This window comes from Durio zibethinus, chromosome 18 (assembly GCF_047325235.1).
Source record: "Durio zibethinus cultivar Kanyao isolate XHJ-2024 chromosome 18, ASM4732523v1, whole genome shotgun sequence".
In the NCBI taxonomy this organism is placed as follows: domain Eukaryota; kingdom Viridiplantae; phylum Streptophyta; class Magnoliopsida; order Malvales; family Malvaceae; genus Durio; species Durio zibethinus.
Window position 1 is genome coordinate 9,192,051 of NC_143179.1, and position 18,504 is coordinate 9,210,554.

Here is an 18,504-nt window from a genome sequence, read left to right on the forward strand (position 1 = left end):
GACACGTTTAAAACGTCTCTGTTTGTTGGAGCAAAACGACATCGTTTCGATTTAAAGTCGGCGTATTTATTATCTAACGTTAAAAACATGTTACCGAGAACCAAACGGTGCGTTTTGCTCTCAAAGAATATCAGCGAAATTTTTTGCTTGCTGCTTTCGGGGCTTTGCCCGGTAACAAAGAAGAGAGTTGAACAAATCTATCAGTTTGATTGGAAGAGAGAGTAATGGTTCTAACTTAAAAAACCGCCGCCAAGTTTCATTTTTTCCCTCAAACCAAAACTACCCATCAAACCCAAACACTCTGCCACTGCTCGAGATTTCATTGGACAAGTTGTTTTTTCCTCCAGATACAGAGGTTCCTTGTGATGATTTAACTGAAGAACAAGAACCTTGATAGGGTCGAATATAGTGGTGACCGATGAGCAAGTATGCAAGGGAGGCTCAAATGGTTTATGCTGAGTTTACGAAGAGTAGCGTTAGGAGTGAGGATTGTCCTGATGGATTGCCTGAGTTTGAGGTTGTCGGAAGGAAACGCTTTGCTCTCATGTCTAATAAACCTGGTAACTGATGGTTTTATGTTAGGTTTGTTTATAAAGAAAAATATGATACCTTGATTAGGCTACTGGAATGTTTACCGTTTAGAGTATCTTCCAAACTTTAAGTGTCTGCTTCAAAGCAAGATATTTGCATTTTGTCAATGTCCAATTTATAAATTTGGGAGAGATGTTGCCTTGAGTTGATATTGTCTGAACTTTTATGGGGTTTGTTCAATTGTAAACTATAACTTTTGAGCTAAGCTGAAGAGTGCAAAGGGGAAAACAAAGCTGGGCATATTTCGTTGAATCAGCTCTATCTAACATTCAACAATCCATCCCCAAAACTTTAGATTACGCTGTTTCCAAGATTTATGCTATTATATTCATACATATCAACTGTAAGAATTGCCTTTGCATTTGGCAATTGCACAAGACTACAGTTCTATTACACTTTTTCTTGAACAGGTATGCAGCTGCCCTTCAGGAACTTCGGACAGACTGGAGCAAGTTTACCAAAGACTATTTTATCAAACGTTCAACACTAGTCTCAGTTTTCCAGCTTATAGATGCTAGCATTCCTTCTAAGAAGTTACCTGATTCTTACCAAGCCAACTAGCATATTCCATCCATGGGTGGCATGTCACTATCTCACATGGCACAAAGGGATTGATGAAAGTAAATTTTGCTCAACAATCCAAATAAGTTTGTGAAGATTCATTATAAAACAAAACTTACTCTTTGTAGATATTACTTGAAAAACAAAAGTAACACAGTTATAAAAACACAAAACTTCTTGTTTGTAAATTCAGGAATCTCACATAAAAACGCTATAATTAATTTATGAGGCAGCAGCAGCAACTGTCATCTTCCTTGGAGTTGCTTGACTACCTGACAACAATTCCAGTACACCCCATTACTATATATTATCGAACAAAAACATTCTCATCTCAATAACATATGATTCAGTAAGAAGAACTGAAGTACCTTCTCTAAAGCCAGTCTTGAACCTTCGGGGCACATGACGAAGGTACCTCATGCGACCTGTTCCGGTAGTCTTTCTTCTAATAGCCTTCACACTCCAGTTATCTAAAGCCAAAAACACAAAAGCCAATTCCACAAATCAATCAAACAAGCTGATATTGCCGATAAAAGCCACTGTTCAGCAGACAGAATTGACTGAAAAAATTAATCAGCAATAAATCCAGATGCCATCTTCAACCAAGCAATGACAATCAAATATGGCTTATTACAATTTACAACATTTTTGACCCAAAAATTACCCTACAGCCAGGACACTGAAGATCAAAAGAATGAATCTGGAACATGGTTTGTTATCAGTTTACATGGGATGATTATCATGAATTTTCAATTTGCCTACCTTATCTAAGTTCAGCTCAGCAAACTAAAAACAGAGCTACAACGACTAAAACATATGGATTCGAAAAATCTGGAGCAAAGAAGCAAAAGAAAGTTTACATTTTCGGATGCGACTGGCAGGGTAGCCACAAGCACCGCAACGGCTCTTCTGGAGATGGAAGCTCCGGCGTCCACATCGAACGCAGAGAGTGTGAGTCTTGTTCCTTCTCTTTCCAAAGCTTCCGGTTCCTTTTCCCTATAAAAAAAAGATACAAACCTCACAGTCAATTTCAATTTCTCCATAAATAACATGAACAAAGAGATCGAATTCAAATAATAATAAATCGTACCATGTCTTCTGTTTATGCTGCTGCAGAAACCCTAGCGGCATTGGAAAAGTTTTGCCCAAATCGAGGTTAAGGTATTTATATAGTGACGAAAGAAGTTAGGGGTTTTTTGAGAATTCTAGTGGCGGTTTTGCTGAACTTAGTCGGAGAAAAGCCCACTAACGAAGCCCAAATAGTCAAGTCCTTTGTTTGTGGGCCAATGGCCTATAATTAGCTTGTTCATATTTTCTTGGGCTTGTACAATTTAAGCAAAGTTATATATAGTCTAGCCCAAATAAATTTTGTTTATATTTGTTTTTGATCACACAAAGTTGTATGGACATTATTTTCTACCCTATAATGGACTATATATATAGATAATAATAATTGGATAATAAAATGTGCTTTTAAAACCTACTATTATGAAATATCAGTTGTTAAAATTTTACAAAACATAAGTTATTTTCACTTCTCTTTAAAAATTTTCTTATTCCTATTGGAAAATATAATGTGCATAAATAAGTACTTATTTGAATTAAGAATTTAAGATTAGTTTGACATTTCCAAGAAAATCCTTTGAAATGGTTAACAAAAGATTCATCTGAGAATGTGATGAAAGGGTTTTTTTATTATGCTGTGATTTCATTTTATGTTTGAATATTTAAGTAAGAGTTTCTTTTATCATGCTGTCAAATGAATCTTAAAATTTGAATCACAGCTTAAAATGAGATTAGGGTTTGTGTAATCTTTCCTTTGTATTTCCATTGCCAGTAAATTTTTCTAAAAACAATGTGGATTTCCTGTTTAACGTTCATCATCGAAACAACAGCTCAAATTGTCCCATGCACAGTTCTGAAACAATAAACAAATTAAAGCCTAATTTTCAAGGGTTAGACTTTAATTATTAGATAGCTGAATAGAGTTCAGCTATGGTGAGAGCGTCAAACACGGATATGTGAGCTCTGAAGGATTACACATTCGATCCACGCTCACCGCATTGTTATTTCCTTGAAAATTTTCATCATATATTCTTTCTGAGATTAATTTGCTTCCCCGCAATTATTTCAGTCTAACTTGTTGCAACAATCGTTGGTTGCTTCTTCAAAAAGGGAAAGCTGAAAGCTCCCTTACTATGGCATTAGCTGGTGCTGATGGAATGTCTATGTAACTTTTGGGGATCTTCTAGCAACATATTCTGCAGCATTGTTTTTCACAGTTGGACTGGAACAAAAGCATTGCACTAGCTATATGTTCATACAAGATATTTGAGAGGACCAGGAAAAAGAAAAAGCTGAGGGATTAGAATTTACAATTATATTGACACATCTCTTTGGATTGATTTTTGTTTTATTAGGTGCTTTGTTTGCTTCTAATCTTTAAAAAATGTGGAGAGTCATTGTCTAATATATGGTTGGAGTCATAGTATACCGATGACTGACTGAGAATAGGATAGAAAATTGACAAGGCAATCAAAGAAAGTTAGAGAAGAAGAAATATAATGGTCCAAAGTTAAAGATTTTTAGTCCAAAAAGAAACTGTGAAGGGAGCTTTAAAATTCCCACTTGATCCTGGAAACTGCAAAAACCATGCAAAAGGCTGAATATATATTCATACACCTACTTGAATAATGTGCAAGTAACATGCATGCAAATGGAGCAAAATTTGAGTGGGAAAAAATGGATGGTGTGAATGAGTTCCACTTCCCAAGATAATAGATCAACCTGGAGAAGAAACCTTACCCAATACATATGCTCGTCTAGATTCTTCAAGAGAAAGTTGCAAAGGGAGGGGGAAAAAGTGAACAAGTGGGTTTTGATGCTTTGCTTTCACCAAGCACACTGACATAGAGAAAGAAAACTTAGAGACTGACATAAAGAAGAAAAAGAGAAGAAAATAGCAAAACTCAGTACTAAATATTGAGAGAAAGAGTGCTGAAAAAAGCTTCTTTAACTTTTAATTATGAGGGTTGAGATTGAGAATTTTCACCAAGAAAGAAAGTGTATCTTGGACCCTGCAAAAGACCATCACTTGGGAATCCGTATAGAGCATGTGAACTGAGGATTGGGTTATGATTGAAAGATTAGAAAGGTCGTGGTGTTATTTTGAGAGAGTGGCGGTCCCAACTCTCCAACCCAATTCATGAAAGAGCCAGAGCGAGAGTAGCACAATTTTGCATGGACGACTCTCTAGTCTCTAACCATGGTTTGGCTCAATTGATAAGGTTAAAGTTTTGAATTCAAGTTCAGCCGGTAAATTTTTATTAACATCATCTCAAATTTATAATCTGTAATTATTATATTTAAATTATCCGATATAAAATATTTTACTTTGATTTAAAAAATTGAACATCTTATTTATTTAAAATTTTTTTTTTACAAAAAAAAAAAAATCTCTCTAGTCTCTATTCTTTCCTCTTAGTTTAACATGATCTTCAAACTACGGTTATAGTCTGTCATTTTCATCTATATGCACGCGGTTTCTCGTCCTACCCTTTTCACACATGCAAAAAATTCTCCCTTGTAGGAAGGAGTTTGTGGACCTGGGAACCATGGCAATACCAGCTGTAGAAATCCAAAGATAAAATTTGGTTTTGAATTGTTCTCTATTCCACGGGAGTGGGGAGATTCAAAAGTTGAAAGTAGACCAAATGGTGATGACATTCTGTAATTCTTCAATCATATATCGACAGCAGTGTTAACTTACACATCACGTTCAAATTAATATTTCAATCTGATTCATTAAAATGATTGAGATTGAACCATGACGATTGTTCTTGTCTCTTTATGATAGAATTTTAGCAATCAATATTATTAGGGAATTGAATGCGACGAATGAACTTGTCCATTATCTGTCCTTGTTGAGATGCAATCAGGAAGCACTGAAAGGCGGTGGAGATTTTTATTTGAAGCAATTGTGATAATAATAAACTAATGGATCGTCCATCTCAATGGTGAATACAACTCAATGAACTTGACATTATGATGATTGATAGGTGAACTACATGTGAAGGCAATATTATATCATCCAGACCAGCACTGCAATGGTGAAAGATCAATTTTTGTTTAGTTTCTTTGATAGGAATTGGCTGGTCAAAGTTCCATCAGCACCTGATAACCCCACTAATTTTCTTGTGAAGGGTCTATTTTAATTTAAAAGTAACTTAAGAAAAGATTGTTAACATGTTTTTTTGGCTCTATAAAAACATCACAGATTTGCATCCGATCATTTGATTCAGAAAATTTTTTTTTAAATAAAAAAAAAAAAGTAAATTTAGATTTGATCATAGATAGTATATAAAAATAATTATTAACAACAATGAAAGCTACTCACCCTGCACATGAGTAGCCGAGCAAATCTTTTTTTTTTTTTTTCTGTATACATTTTCGTGACAGACATATCAGGAATATTAGTCATCATTTGATCGATTCCAATCATGGGTTTCTTATTGTTAGATGAATGACCATTTCGTTGACTGATAATTCCCCACCATCCCATCTGATGTTGACTTCTGGTTGCACTCAATATCTAGGGCTTTGGAAATGGTAAAGTTGTATATCATCAATGGGTTTCAGGCAATCAAATCTGATGGACCACACGCAATTAAGGCTGCTTAACACACCAAATAAAAGAAAATGGATGGTCCTGATTAGCCTAGCATGTGCCATCCGATCGAGGAAGTAACGAAATTGCCTATCATCATCAGCTTATGGATGATATATACACCTACCTTAGCCAAGGACCACTCCAGTTGGTCAAGTGCTGCGCTTGTAAAGATGCTTTAATGTTGGTCTAACCCAACAGAATGCCTTTGGTTGGTTCGCAAAACCTAATAATTAAAATCTGTGATCTACTGGAAATGCTTGTCCCTTTAATTTGTCAAATAACAAAGCCAGCTAATAGATGTCTGTGTCAAACTTTGGAATGGAAACAACCACTAATTTTGGATTTCACCATTTAAGCTAATTGATACTTTTTTAAATTAATTCGGTGAAAGTTGCTAATATATCAATCATCGTTAGAACTAATGAGAGTTGCTTTAGAAGACAAGATGTGACATCTTAATTTTATATTGGAAGGTTTTGAGAATATGATAAAATATATAAATTGAGATTAAATCTAAATTTGTAATGTACTTTTTGAAAAATAAAATTATGATATTTTTAAATTAAAATGAATAATGACTCGTAAATTAAGTGTGAATCTTCACTAAAAAATTATAAGATACTGATAATTAATATATTTTTATCGTATTATATTCATGTCATATTTTATCTAAAAATTATGTATCATAGTTTGTATTTACACAAAAATATTAAATATATTTTTTTAATTTTGTTAAATTTATTTATGATTTTTATTAAAATTTTAAACTGAATCATTTTTATAGTTTTTATTTGTATAATTTTTATGTCATATTATCGTATCATATTTTAAATTATCAGATTGATTAATGAGGGTTGCTTTGGAAGACAAGAATCGTCACCAAAGAAATGGCAGATTTGGTTCAATTCTAAAGTTAATATAAAAAGGCAATTCTTATGATCTCATTTCATGCATGAATCCCCGTAATGTATGAAAAATTTTGAGAAACAAAACAAAATCGAATTCTCAAATACTCCTCAACTATCATATTCTTTGATGGAAATGGAGGAAATTTCCAAACCATTGTTGATATCTTGGCTTTTGGTATCAACCGTGAATTTAGATTACCAAATAAGAGCATTTAGAGGGTTAAGAAAAGCTCAGTAGGTTGGTGTCTATAGCTTTAGTTAAAGGGGTCCTCACAGCATAAAAGTAAGATACCAATAACTTGGAGCTAAAGGCGGTTGGTCAGTCGAAGATTTCCTTCCCTACTATTTTGCATAATTGCAAGAGAAAAAGAGAAAGAGAAGTGATGGTTGATGGTAATAAAGGCCCAAAAGGGGGTCCAATGCAAATGACCATATGGGATCTTCTGGGCCATTCAACTGCTCGTATCCTCTCTATTCCTTGCCTTGAAATAGGATTGCAGAAGAAGAAAACCCATTGACGGGGGATTTCTCCCTCTTCCTATATCTCTTAAGCTTCAAATACACAGGCGCTCAACTATATATATGCATGCATGGATATATTTTATCGAAAATTGGCCCACAGCAGATTTGTGAGACGAAAAAACAAATGCAAAACTGTTTGATGCTAAGTTCAGAAAAGAAATTAATTGAACAGTTTTAAGAAAGTTGGTCCAAGCTAATCCTATCAACATCTATACCAGGATTCTAGCTAGCCAACGCATGCTAATCAGGCTCCTTGATGAAAGGGACGAATTTTGGCACGTTCTTTTTATCTTTACAAAAGCGAGCTGCTACTTCGTTGACTTAATTTTTTTATAAAACTCTATTTAAATGATGATGATGTTGATTTGGATAAGATTAAAAATAATAATAAAAGATATTACAATTATGATTGAAAAAAAAATTATAATTATAATTAAAAAAAATTTTAACAAAATTTTTTTTATGTTAAATGAATTTTATTGAAGTTGATATTTGAATTAATGTAATGCAATGAAATTTAAACCTAACCTAAGTTACTGTAGAAGGCTATGGTGATAGAGGGAGGTAGGTTTTATATAGCCATCTGTCCTAAAAATGTGATAGCCAAGAACACGGCTCTCAGGTAGGGTAATGAGTTAATTTTATATCTACCTTAGATTCTGAAATATTGATTCTACAAAAATGTGGTGTTGCTTTGGCAATTAATAAGAGTCTGCTCATTTTTAAATGCACATGCTTAACTTCTGATCAGAAGTGGTGGTCCAAAGCTTCTACATGGAATGAAATCATTTTGACAGCGATACTGCTTCAAGACAAAAAACAAAGGGAACATGATCTAGATCTTTCTAACCGTTCAAACGATGTTTGGTTTGAAGCATTCACTGTACCAAGCACCAAAAAAAAAAAAAACCAAAAGAACGAATGATCACTTCAATACGCAAGTGAAGGTTTCATTTATATCATAAAGTCATTTCTTCAATATCTCAAATTCTAAACTCTCAGGTCACCCCGAAACACACCCCTCCAAAACTAAAATAAGCCTAAACGAAAGGCTGAAGCTAAGGTAGGCATCAGATCAGATTGTTATAACTTGTAACTCTCAATCTCCCATGGAAAATATAGGTTAAAAACACAATCATGTCGCTTAGCAAAACAAATACCAAACACCCTAGAACCTTGTTCTGAATCTCTTTTCCTCTCTCACTAAAAGAAAAAAAGTCATTCCTAATTAGAGAAAAATAGTTATGTACAAGATGTACAGATAGTTTGCTCCCCCCCACAACCCAAACAACAACAACCATTTTCTTTTTAAGTTTTGAAATTTAACTTCTTTCTTCCTCCTTCCCATGCAAGGCCCGGCAGATGGCTCTGGTGTAATCTTGCAAATGAAGATACCTGATAAGGGTTCACTGAGAAAACTCTCTCCCTTCTTTGAGACCTTTTTTTTTAACTCTTTTTCCTTAACTTTTCTCTACTCCTATTCAGTTGGAGTAGGCAAAGTCGATTTTTTTGATGTGCCTGTGGAAATACATATATCAATCAAAACCCACAGCGGCACATGTGTAGTATATATAGTTTCTTCAACCAAAACTCTGTGTATCTCTGAGATCTTAATTTAAAACCCCAAAAAAGAGAAGAAACAAAGAATCATGGTGATGATTGCTGCAAATTAAGAGAACGAGTGAAGGCCAAACGATGTTTTGCCTCCTCTTTCCAACACCGTTCAATGTCTTCTGCTATCCTTTTGGCATCCATTGATGTGCCTAGCAATCCACGCTTAGTGAACCCCACGGCGTATAGCCCACATTCACCTTTCCACCCATTAGGGAATGGCCTTCGAGGGTACCCATCTTTCTTTGAGAACATCTCTCTTTCCTGACAAATTCAATTGCTCTTTCTTTTTAGCCTTTTTGCATCAACTTGCGGAAAAATTTTAACATATCTTTAAGAATCTAGAAAATATAGATAAAAAGAAACAAAGTGTAATGAAAAAAGATAAAGAGTATACCTTTAGCCAAGATGGTACGTTGCTTTTATAACCGGTTGCTAAGATGATTGCATCAAAGTTCTCAGTTTTGCCATTGACAAACTCCACAGCATGACGTTTTAGGCTCTTGATGCTTGGACATACCTACGGTACCAACAGTTCTAAAGTAAGAATTCGGAATTTAAATAAATATAAGAGTTACTCGTATTAATTAGAACTGAGCAATTAGAGAACTACCAAATGCAAAGAAAATATTAAAATTCAATAATTACTTCCCATAGAAGTTGAGAAGAAGTATGATTAAATTTCCTAATGATTGTGAACTCGCAAGGGTTAGTTTAATTGATAATGAGAGGAGTTTTCTTTTCCTGTTAATTATCTGATGGTTGTTCTTCACTAACCACAAGGATATTGGAAATCTATATTTCATCTTTGGTGCCATTACTTGAGTAATGGGCACATGTTCGAATGAAATTAACACGATTCTTGGTAAATCATCAACTTTATAAACTAACAGCTCGCGCCTTTTTAATTCTTTTTAATTTTTTTTATTAATAAAACACTGAAATCTTAGTTTCAATCATTAAAATTTAAATACTGACAATATTAAAAATTAAAAAATATATTGTGAAAAAAAAGGTAATTAAGTTCAAACAAAATTTGAAAATGACCTTATACTAAAAAAACCTCTTATGAACCCCATCATAAGCCTCAATGCCGTAGCTTTTTTATATTGGAAAGGCTTGCAAGTTTTGGAATGTATTGCAGGATAAATAAAATTGGAGGGGAATAATTGCGAAACTATCTTGTGGCAAAAAGAAAAGCATGTGGTACGATTGTGGAAACACAGTATTATAGGATCAATCAAACACTTGTTACTTAGTTGCCAACGGGAAAAAAGTGATGTGATTTCAATGACAGAAGGCAAGAAGTACCTTAATGTCTCCACTTTTGATTTTGGCAAGCGTGCCAACATCCAAGACGGGGGTCTTTCCAGACAGATTCTTGAGCTCAAGGGGACCCAACGATGGCCGGTCCAATCCAAAGCGAGCAGTATCGCCGAGCATCAACCAGGCCACTATCAGCAAGAAGCGGTCGACAAGCCGCATGGGCAGCCACTTGAGCAGCCACATGGACAACCCGAAAGTTGATCTTCCCAGCATCTCTCGTGGGAGGACGTGCACCTTTAGTTCCATAAACAAAAAAAGTTCACTTACCCAAAAAAAGTTCAATGGACTCAAACGAAAGGACACATAAAAGATAACAGTTTGATGAGAGGCTGTGGACTAATTGCGTCCAGGCCATTCCTCCATACTTATGAAGTTACGTTCTTTAGTCTTTACAGAGGAAAAATAAATCATAGGGGAAAAAAGGGTTGGAGATTCATGATCACGACAATATATATATATATATATATATATATATATAAGATCCTAAGTTTTTTTAACCGATGTTGCGCATGCTTGGGAATTCCAAGAAAGTGAAAGATCAAAGATCTTTTGCTTTTTCCTTTTTTTTTTCTTCAACTAATATTTAGTATAAGTAAATTGCTTTGGTCGTCTTTAATCGAATAAATCTTTGGAATTTGAAGCCACAAACTCTGGCAATTCCATGAATGAAATAAGTGTCAATGACATGGTGGATCTTATAGTTGGGCAGATTTAGATAATGAAAAACGAAGTTTCCAATTTTTTGAGGATGATGTTTTATAGAATCGACTATGGTTACTACGAAAAAAAAAACCCTAAGATTGAAAAACTTGTTCAATCAAAATCTACCTTTTTTCCTTACTAAATCAAGAATTGCAAAACCTGAGGGGACAGCTTGAGACACTCTTTTTTCTTCCAATTACCTTTATCATAAAACAATCCCAAAAAATTAAAAAAGAAAATCCTTTAGTGGGAGATTTTTGCTTTAATGTTTAGAGGCTAAGAGAAATGAAAAAGAAAAGAAAAAGAAAGAGATAGATAGGAGGCGCCATGGTTTAGAGTTCTTACTCTATCTCTGACCACAAGTGAAGGCCTAGCATTGTGATTGCAAAGATCCAAGCACACCTCCATTCCTGAATTCCCACACCCCACCACCAAAACCCTTTTCCCTCTGAAGTCCTCTCCACTTTTATACAAACTTGTATGCCTTAGGTCCCCACCAAATTCTCCAATTCCTTGGATCTCCGGCACCAGCGCCTCCGCATTCTCTCCTGTCGCCACCACCAGCCAGCGGCACACGTATTCCATCTCCTTCCCGTTTAACCCAACACTTCTCACACGCCAAAACCCGAGTGTGGCATCATACTCAGCTTGTGAAACAGTCTCATTGAACCGGGGCCTAATATCGAACTTCTTAGCGTATGCTTCCAAGTAGTCCACGAATTGTTGCTTAGTAGGGTAAGTAGGGAAATCACTGGGGAACCCCATCAGAGGGAGTTCGCAAAACTGCTTTGGCAAGTGAAGGCGTAGACGATTATAGGTCTTGAGTTGCCATAAAGACGCTATACAGTTAGATCTCTCTAGGACTACACTCTGAACACCTTTCTCTTTCAGGCAAGCGGCTGTGGCTAGACCCGAAGGCCCTGCACCAACGATAAGTGGCCCTGGAACGCATAAGCAACGCGACGACGACGACAACGACGACTTATTCATCTTCTCAACGAATATGGGATCATGAGCTTGTTTTCCTTCTATTTCTCTCAAGCAGTCCATAAACAGAGCAATTAGAGACAATTTTTTTATACCACTATATCCTTTAGTTAGCTATACGTAGCTTCACAACTAAATAGCTAGCTTAGTTTTGAGTTTAAGGTTTTGGTTGAGTATCCAAAGGACAAAAAAAAAAAAAAAACGAAATTCATATTAACTGGCTGTGAAGCTCAAGAGAAAGAGCAAAACTGAAGCGAACCCATTTTATTTTAACGGGAAAAACCGTGACGTACGATGTTGTAGGAGAGAGTGAGTGGGAAGGGTGACCGAGTTTTGAGAGATTAGGCGAGATTTAGTGATAAATTTACTCTCTAATTACCTAAAGAGAGATTAGGTTTTTGTGGGGGAATTTTCCCTTAAATATTGGAGCAGATTAACAATATAAGAGGGTTCTTATCCATTTGTGGAAAATGAGTTGTTTGAATCTCTCTATGAAGGGTTAACCGGAAGATAAGCAAGAACTTCGGGGCTTAATCAACATTCAACAATGAAAGAGAGAGATAGAGAAAGAGAGATAGGAAGAATGAAAGAACGAAAGAAAGGGAAGGGAGGGAGAGAGATGGTGATATGTCTAACTCTCTCTCTATATATATATATTCCTTTTGTTCAGTGAAGAATTCAATTCATATTCATACATTTGAAGGAAAATTAAGTTTAAGAAGTGGTAAAGGAGGGGGAAAAAAAAGAATTTAAGTGGGGACAGTTATTATTTTTATTTGTAAACCAAACTAAATATTTACTTCAAACACCCCATCGAGAACTTTTTTTTGGCCAATCATTGAGAACTTATTAAGTGTGGAGTATTAGTAAAAAAAAAAAAAAAAGGAAATATCCTTAATGGACTTCACTTCTTTTTACAATCAATCCCAATTACGATAAGTTAAACAGTCATTAATCTAGAAGATTGTTGGTACGATTCTCACAGGATTTGAAGGTTTGATTATGGTTGGCAATCATAGGTAGGACTGGACCAATTCGGGGCTGGTGGGTTGTGAATTGTAACCAAGTGGCTTCCACATCTGCTGGTCTTCAATTTGGAATGTTACTATTCTGTAATCATGGGAGATTAGAATAAAGACGTTTGCATTTGGTTCAGTTTATGCATAATTTGATCCTATCATTATATACTTCAGCTTGCTTTTTCTCTGTTTGACTGGTAGGACTTGATGGTATAAGTAAACTGAAATGATGAATGATCTTATACTTCTGCATGGTGGCGGCAACTGTGGCAATGGTGGTGCCGGAGGTCCGAGAAGGCAAGGGGAATGGTGGTGGGGATGGATCAGTGGCAGTAGCAGCTGGCAGTGAATGGCGGGACCAACATAGAATATTTGAAATTGGGTGTTTGCATGGTGGAGTCCATACCAGTGGGTGAGGCCAGAAGGCCTCCTGCCGATGATTTTCACTGCCAACAGGCCTGAAACTTAATATATCCCATCATGGGTTGCAATAGCAATTATAAAATAAAATTGTAGGTTTTAGACACATGGGATAGTAATTGAAAGATTTAACCTGCCAAAACAACAATGACTAATAGCTGTTAAAATGACCACTTCAAGAGGGGAAACTGCAAATCTGATCGTTGGAAAATATCAGGAAAAGGGGCCACCCCCTTTGTCTTAGCCATCACAAATTTAGGTGGTTATTAACTGCCTGTCTGCAAGGTAATCATTTCCTCACTCTTCTCTCACAAAATTTTATTGTTCTTTTTTTATTATTTAAAACAATATTTGATGAATTTTTTAGTGTATAAAAATAGTTATTTTAATTCTTAATTTATCTTTAAATTATTTTATCCTACTATTTACTTGATTAAATAGAATATTATCCACATAAATTTTCTCAAACTCACAACATCTAAATATCAACTTTAATGATATATCAACTGATTTAAAAAATAATCGATATCTTGATAAATAAATTAAGTTTACTTTTTTTAAACAAAAAAATGTCTAATTGATATTAAAAAATTAAATTATTTAATATAAATATTAAAAATGACAAAACCCTTTCAAATTGTATATAGTTTTTTTTTTTTTTTTTTTAAGTTTTTGCACTCATTGGAAAGCAAACAAGAAACATAAGAACAATTTAAACTGTAAAAAATACCTCTATATACAGGGCACTGTAAGTGTTTGATAGCCATGGTCAACAAAGTAGGCAAGCAATAAAACTTGTCATGAGATGAAACACTTGATTTTTCAAGAAAAAAGAAAAGAAAATCAATCAAAGATTATTCATCAAGACCACCAAATTCATTGAGCAAACTTGAGTCTTGTCACACCTTCCAATTAATTTCCAATCAACCATTGATCCAGAAAAACTCACAGAAGATCTATGATACACCCACACATTGTCCCAAAATGTGATTAAAATAGTGAGTCTGACCCACCATCCCATCCCTTTGAACCAGGTTAATTTCATTTTTTGTGAAACATTCAGTCAAGATTGATTACCGTTTGATCTTCTCGATCACTTTTAGTCTCTCAGTCATCCCATCATCACGGCGAAATAAATGAATAACAGAAATATGTCTTTCTTCTCTCATTATTATTAGTCACTGAGTGTTTCATTTATTTATGTTTTGGTTTCTTTTTTTTTATGTAAGAAAAAAAAAATTTCAGACAATACATTGGCAATCTGGCACCCTAAGAATTTAATTCAAAAGCTGTGAAGTTGGTGAGAAATAGATTGAAAATATATGAAGCCGTACTCTTTTAAAGAAATTTTATTGCAGCCATTGTGTAGTCTGTATTGTCCTTTAATATTGATTCATTTCAGAGTTTAGATTCATGCATATCTCTTATTATAATTTTTTTTTTTTTTAAACGTGAATATCTTCTATTTTTAATTTTTTACATATAAGATAAATCACGAATTTCACGTGTAAAAAATTGACTCAATTAATTAGTACATGTTCGATGTTTGAAAATGTAGGATAATTTGAATTCTTTATCTTCTAATATCAAGAAAATATATTTATCTGATTGAAACTCTATGTATGTAAAATGAAATTATTTGGGTTTAATATGTCTTTTTCAAACATTCAAAATCTTCCTTGAATTAGTTTCTTAGTTGGAGTGTTGCAGTTGCATCAGTACAAATTTGAGAACTTTAATGTGATGTTGCAACACATTCATCAAACTTTAATGTTTGATTAGTTTTTTGGAGTTAAGAGTTGAGTTGACGCATGTATGTCATTTTTTGTTTTGTTTTGTTTTGTATTTCTTCATGTTCAAATCCATAAATCAAGGGGGACCAGTTACATCTTCAAATTGAGATGTCATGTTCTGGTGTTTTAGCTATAATTAGTCACATTCAACCAGCAACGTGAAAATATTTATGAAAAACAACTAGAACATGTATAAATTTTCCATTTATAAATGAAAAAAAAAATAGTGTAGATTTATTTTGCAACGGATAAAATATTATATAATGACATTAATTGTTTGGTTGCACGGTTTTTTTAACTACAAAATTCATATTATTGATTAAGAGTTTATTTAAATAAACGGTGAAATTAGTTGTAGTAAAATTAAAAATAATAATGGTGGTGAAATTAATTACTGTAGTAATAAAATTAAATATTATAATGACGAGATTAAAATTAATAATGAGATATGTATTTGAATATAAACATAACTGTAGCATACAGTAAGATAAAGTGTAATAAAAAATTATTATTAAATTAAAATTTATATATAATGAATTTTATAATATATTTGATATTTATAAAATTAACAAATAATTTAAATTTAATAATATTATTTTTATATCAAAATAATTTTTTAAATTCAAAATAAAACATGAACAAAATTAGAAAAAAAAACTTGAGTGCACTATAGTTTCAAAAGTAAAAAAAAAAAAAAAAAATTAAAGCAGGATTTTTTTTATGAAAAATAGGGCTATGGTGATAATGAAATATGGCAAAATTTTTTCTGTTCAGTTAGAGTGACAATGTAACATCCAAACGATTATATTACAGCGCAATTGCATCAAAAAAAAAAAAAAAAAAGATAAACGCATTAAAACGGGATCCCAGTTATATCTAAATACAACCTAAGTGTTTGTTAAAACATATGTTGCTTAAATTTTTAAACTTAATTTAATTAATTTATATAATAAAATTAAAATTTAAATCTCAATATTTATAATTTTTTTTAATTTTCAAATTACTACTTTATATAATATATATTATTTAAGGGAAAACAGCTTTTGTAATTTTCATAATTAAATTTGTTATAAGTCACAAATATGTAAACATATAAAGAAGGCAAGGTTTAATTATTTGGAAATCTTAAGTACAATTAATAAAAGATTTTATGGACGAAATCCACCGACACCCTCAATCGTTACGACAGTACAGACAGCATAATTAAGAATAAAAACGACCTGGATTTTGCCGTTGATTTGGGAATAATCCCAGCAGCTAGCACATATATGCATGTGTATGTTCCCTAGTAGAGAAAAGATTGATGCAAATTGTCACCTGTTGGGAGGTTGATCAGATTAAGGGGGGAGCTTTTCCTTACAAATGTCATGCATCTTTGTGTACGGAGCGGTAGGGCCATCAAGGGTGACGCGTTTGGTATAGAGGTGAAGATGATGCGACGGTGGGGTCTGCTGCTGCTAACACGGCTTCTTTGCTTGTCGAGATGATCATGTTTCATATTGCCTGTAAGCAACTAAACATCTCCCAAAACAATCAATGAGAATGTTCAAATTAACACTATGTTCCATTACCATATATATCTCCATAACTATATCTTTTTTGATATTAGGGAATCATAGATTTCAATCCGATTCAAATAATAATAATAATAATAATAATAATAATAATAATAATTATTATTATTATTATTAAATGATAAAAATATTATTAAAATTATAATTTAATAATCATTTAAAATTTTCACATTTTATTGTTAATTTTTATTTTAATTCAATTGAATTCTTAATTGAATGAAATCTAATCACACGAGAAGATTGAATCAATCAATCATTGAATTACAGTTTATTGAATCTTTAGAAATATTTTAAAGAGGCGGAGAGAAAATATGAAAGAAAAAGAAATAAAGAAAAAAAGTTTATTTTATTTAATATATATATATATTAATTACAATATGTATTAATTTTTATTTATTCTATTGATATTATATGAAATTTTATTTTAGTTGATAAAAAATTAACGATACTTAATTTTTTCATTCAAATTAGAGTTTAATTAAATGTAAATAAATATTAAAAGAATTTAATGATTGTAATACAAAAATAAAGACTAGAGTAATCTTTTAATTATAATTTAAAGATTTTTTATACCCTTTAGCCGAGTAATTACCTATCATTGAATTAAACCTTTGTGCGTTTCCATAATAATATAGGAATTAAGGGTAAGCAAGATATTCACTTTGAATAATTATAATAATATACGGAATTGAAAATACAATCAGACAGCAGCAGCCTGTCATTCTCATGGTTAATTTCTTTTTTCTTTATGTTTACATTAAGCTTTAATCCCATTAGGCCTTCTCCAATTGCTTTAAAAATTCAATTTTTAACAACTTGGAGCTTTGTCTTATTAATTCATTGAAAAGTCATGGTTGAATTTTTATCAAAATTTTAGCAGCCTTGAATTTGATCTTTCTGTTCAAATTATTGACTGAAATATAGTTTATCTTCTATATATATGTATTCATGATGAACCACCTGATTAATTATTCTCCAGGGTTTGGCTCTGGTAGCTTAATAAATAGGCCAGGTTTTGGTGATCGAGTTGGACCCCTTTATATATAAATGTCCCAAATGTCCCAATCCTGAAAGAGGCTTCTGAAATTTTCTAAGCCACTTAGGAGGCTGAGGACAAATGTATGGATTCCTTGGCACTTGATAATTGCAGCATTCATAAATCAGAGTCTTAAATGAAAACCTCTGCCTAGCAATTTGGTGAGCAAACAACCATACGTTCCTTATAGAGTTAGAGGCCTTGAGAAGATCTGTATCTTGTTGCTGCTGCCCCTTTTTCCCAACATCTCACTAACTTTAAATGTCAAAGTTGAGATCATTGCTGTTTCTCCTGTTTGATGTGCCACTTGGGAAATTCTGCAAGCATAACAGCAGTAAAGGGAAATCATCAAATATTCATGTCTCATCCTGTATTTATTGTTGGTTTTTTTTTTTTTTACAAAAAAATTTAAATTATTACATCTTCAAAGCAAAAGTAAACAGTTAATTCACAAGTAAAATTTATCGATCTTTCGAAAATTTTCAAATATATAAATCATTTATTAACAAAGAACCTTAAATTTTAACCATGTATGCCGACCCTGTTCGCTATTTATTGTTAGTTTTAACACACTGAAAACATCATCTAAAAAGGAGTGGAACCTAAGAAAAGCAAAGAACAAAAGAATTTGCAATAGAATAAAAGAAGAAAGGGAGGTAGGGGATAAAGGCCTAGCTAGACACCTATTCTCCAATATAGAAGGTAGAGGGTATCTCATTTACAGCTAAAAAACAATAGCAGTTAAGATTAATAAAAAGTAGATAGTGCTATATATAGTAATGTCC

The 18,504-nt window shown here is 33.1% G+C and overlaps 3 protein-coding genes across 3 annotated transcripts; 1 reads left to right on the forward strand and 2 right to left on the reverse strand.

Annotated features, from left to right (window-relative positions):
* The first annotated feature begins 418 nt into the window (after nt 1–418).
* On the forward strand, nt 419–1,152 carry LOC111300900 (uncharacterized). Its single transcript, XM_022896481.1, has 3 exons — nt 419–560; nt 619–735; nt 848–1,152. Exons 1-3 carry the CDS (start codon nt 419–421, stop codon nt 1,150–1,152), a joined length of 564 nt encoding a protein of 187 aa, XP_022752216.1.
* A 101-nt stretch (nt 1,153–1,253) lies between these two features.
* Nucleotides 1,254–2,351, reverse strand: LOC111299337 (large ribosomal subunit protein eL37x-like). The gene is made up of 4 exons (XM_022894473.2): nt 2,243–2,351; nt 2,013–2,148; nt 1,521–1,622; nt 1,254–1,424 (listed from the first exon to the last, which is right to left on the reverse strand). Exons 1-4 carry the CDS (start codon nt 2,243–2,245, stop codon nt 1,375–1,377), a joined length of 291 nt encoding a protein of 96 aa, XP_022750208.1. The 5' UTR covers nt 2,246–2,351; the 3' UTR covers nt 1,254–1,374.
* A 5,806-nt stretch (nt 2,352–8,157) lies between these two features.
* On the reverse strand, nt 8,158–12,470 carry YUC6 (Flavin-binding monooxygenase family protein). Its single transcript, XM_022896055.2, has 4 exons — nt 11,236–12,470; nt 10,174–10,422; nt 9,260–9,382; nt 8,158–9,126 (listed from the first exon to the last, which is right to left on the reverse strand). Exons 1-4 carry the CDS (start codon nt 11,938–11,940, stop codon nt 8,899–8,901), a joined length of 1,305 nt encoding a protein of 434 aa, XP_022751790.2. The 5' UTR covers nt 11,941–12,470; the 3' UTR covers nt 8,158–8,898.
* Between the last annotated feature and the right edge of the window lie 6,034 nt (nt 12,471–18,504).

Excerpts from the sequence above, each read along its gene's own strand:
- LOC111299337 (XM_022894473.2), bottom strand. Across the intron at positions 1,623-2,012 it reads TGCCAGTCGCATCCGAAAAT|ATAACTGGAGTGTGAAGGCT; the intron begins GTAAACTTTCTT and ends TTTTGGCTTTAG. Across the intron at positions 1,425-1,520 it reads CAAGACTGGCTTTAGAGAAG|GTAGTCAAGCAACTCCAAGG; the intron begins GTACTTCAGTTC and ends AATTGTTGTCAG.
- YUC6 (XM_022896055.2), bottom strand. The coding sequence starts at position 11,940 with ATGGACTGCTTGAGAGAAATAGAAGGAAAACAAGCTCATGATCCCATA. Across the intron at positions 9,383-10,173 it reads TCAAAAGTGGAGACATTAAG|GTATGTCCAAGCATCAAGAG; the intron begins GTACTTCTTGCC and ends TTGGTACCGTAG. Across the intron at positions 9,127-9,259 it reads ACGTACCATCTTGGCTAAAG|GAAAGAGAGATGTTCTCAAA; the intron begins GTATACTCTTTA and ends TGAATTTGTCAG.
- LOC111300900 (XM_022896481.1), top strand. The coding sequence starts at position 419 with ATGAGCAAGTATGCAAGGGAGGCTCAAATGGTTTATGCTGAGTTTACG. Across the intron at positions 561-618 it reads TCTCATGTCTAATAAACCTG|GCTACTGGAATGTTTACCGT; the intron begins GTAACTGATGGT and ends TACCTTGATTAG. Across the intron at positions 736-847 it reads TGGGAGAGATGTTGCCTTGA|CTCTATCTAACATTCAACAA; the intron begins GTTGATATTGTC and ends TCGTTGAATCAG.